This window comes from Eimeria mitis, genomic scaffold (assembly GCF_000499745.2).
Source record: "Eimeria mitis Houghton genomic scaffold, Emh_scaff893, whole genome shotgun sequence".
Lineage (NCBI taxonomy): Eukaryota > Apicomplexa > Conoidasida > Eucoccidiorida > Eimeriidae > Eimeria > Eimeria mitis.
The window spans coordinates 13,669-15,256 of record NW_013576573.1 but is presented as its reverse complement, the minus strand read 5'-3'; the positions used below and the strand labels follow the sequence as shown (position 1 = coordinate 15,256).

At 49.2% G+C, this 1,588-nt stretch overlaps 1 protein-coding gene across 1 annotated transcript in view; it reads left to right on the top strand.

Moving 5' to 3' along the window:
* Positions 1 to 68: 68 nt before the first annotated feature.
* The window catches only part of EMH_0024840 (uncharacterized protein), a gene marked incomplete at both ends in the record, with an annotated part of 1,625 nt that continues 105 nt past the window's right edge, over positions 69 to 1,588 (top strand). The window contains 3 exons of the mRNA XM_013502352.1: positions 69 to 920; positions 1,046 to 1,189; positions 1,439 to 1,588. Of these exons, the coding sequence (XP_013357806.1) occupies positions 69 to 920; positions 1,046 to 1,189; positions 1,439 to 1,588 (1,146 nt within the window). The remainder of the gene's footprint in view (positions 921 to 1,045; positions 1,190 to 1,438) is intronic.

The window sequence follows — 1,588 nt, the reverse complement described above, 5'->3', positions numbered from 1 at the left end:
CATTCGACTATCAATGGCAACACGCCACAGATAGTACAGAAATTGAGCCGAATGAACTTTCACCAGAAATGCTTCCTGAGTTTTTCCGCCGACGCAGACTCGCGGCTGCTGAACAACTGCCTGATAAATTCGCTCGTGCCGCGCAAGAGAATGCTAGGGACGATATAAAAGTCCTTCTTCAGCAGCTTTTCGGTGTAGGTGCAAAACACTCTGCAGCACATATAACTGCTAAGGGAGGAGCAGAATACTCTGGAGAGGCATCAACGCGTTTTTACCTTGGATTGCCGCTGGCGAACTCGCTCGGGCATCCTTGCCTCAGACCATCCCCCGTTATGCCATTGGTGAATCAGCAGCTGCTGTACCCGCAAAACATGTTGGCAGCCCCAGTTGCCCCTACCTTGAAGCCTTATGGGAGTCATGCAGGCTGGCATGATAACCGATTTGCTAGCCAGGTGGGCAATGGGATAGGGCCATTTGCGCGCCAACAGGAGAAATCCAAATCCGCTAGTTCTGTGAGCTCTCCAGAGCAACATATCCCGGTTTTGCAAATGCAGTCGTCTTCACAAAGTACGCAAAATGCCAAAGGAGTCAGAGACGATCCGATTTCAACTCAACAGCTGAACACTGCAGCTCATCCTGTGGCTACGAGCACAGTTCCGGGGGAGCATGGTTTACTCGGCAATGCAACAACAGCCACCACCAAAACAACACCTGTGAACGTGGAGGGGAGGAAACCTCGCAGGTTGCAGGACGGCCGTCAATTCTTCATCAATGGCCCAACGGAGGACCTTGTAACCGCTGGCAGTACTCTTAAGGTGGTGGGTTCACGAAGTGAAGGTTCCGCCAAGACAAACGGAATACTGCTAGGTCGACATAGAAGACGCCTTGAAGGACTGGATTTCATTCCAGGTTGTTGGGAAGTAAGTTTGTGAGTTTGTCGGGTAAAGTATCTCATGATAAATTTGCCAGAAATCAAACTTTGAGCAAATGTTCACGGAATGCTAAGATCGGCATCGCGTTCTTTCGGTTTCTGCTGCTGCTGTAGGAGGAAGTACAAACACCAATTGACTGGACATGCGATCCGCCTTACGCCTTAGACCGCGAGCAGTTTGTCTGCATCAGAGTTGAGTTTACGGGTCCCAACATAGTCTGCGATGGGAAGCCACAGGGTGACTTCTGTGTGCACGAGGTAAGTTCTTTCAGCTATGTTTTTGTGTAGGTTTCATCATTTCACTTGCTGACGCAGCGAGAGCCGCTCCCATCAAAACCAGAACATTCTTCAAGCTGGGTTTCTAGAAGTTATCCTTGAGACCTTCCTGAAAAAGGTCATCATTCGGGATTCACTATTTCGCGATGCTTTCTACGAATATGGATTTATATAATACGTAGGCTGCACCTTCTTCACTGGGTTGTTGGGTCGGGATGTCTGGTCTTTCAGGTGCAGAAGCCTCCTCAGTGGTATTGTCCACTTGATCCACCACCGTCAAGCAAGGAAAAGAAAGATAAACATGCAAAAGATCAGTTACAGAAGAAGGGGAGGGAGAAGGAGGAGCCTAAATCCCCATCCAAAGAAAAGCCAAAGGAGTCG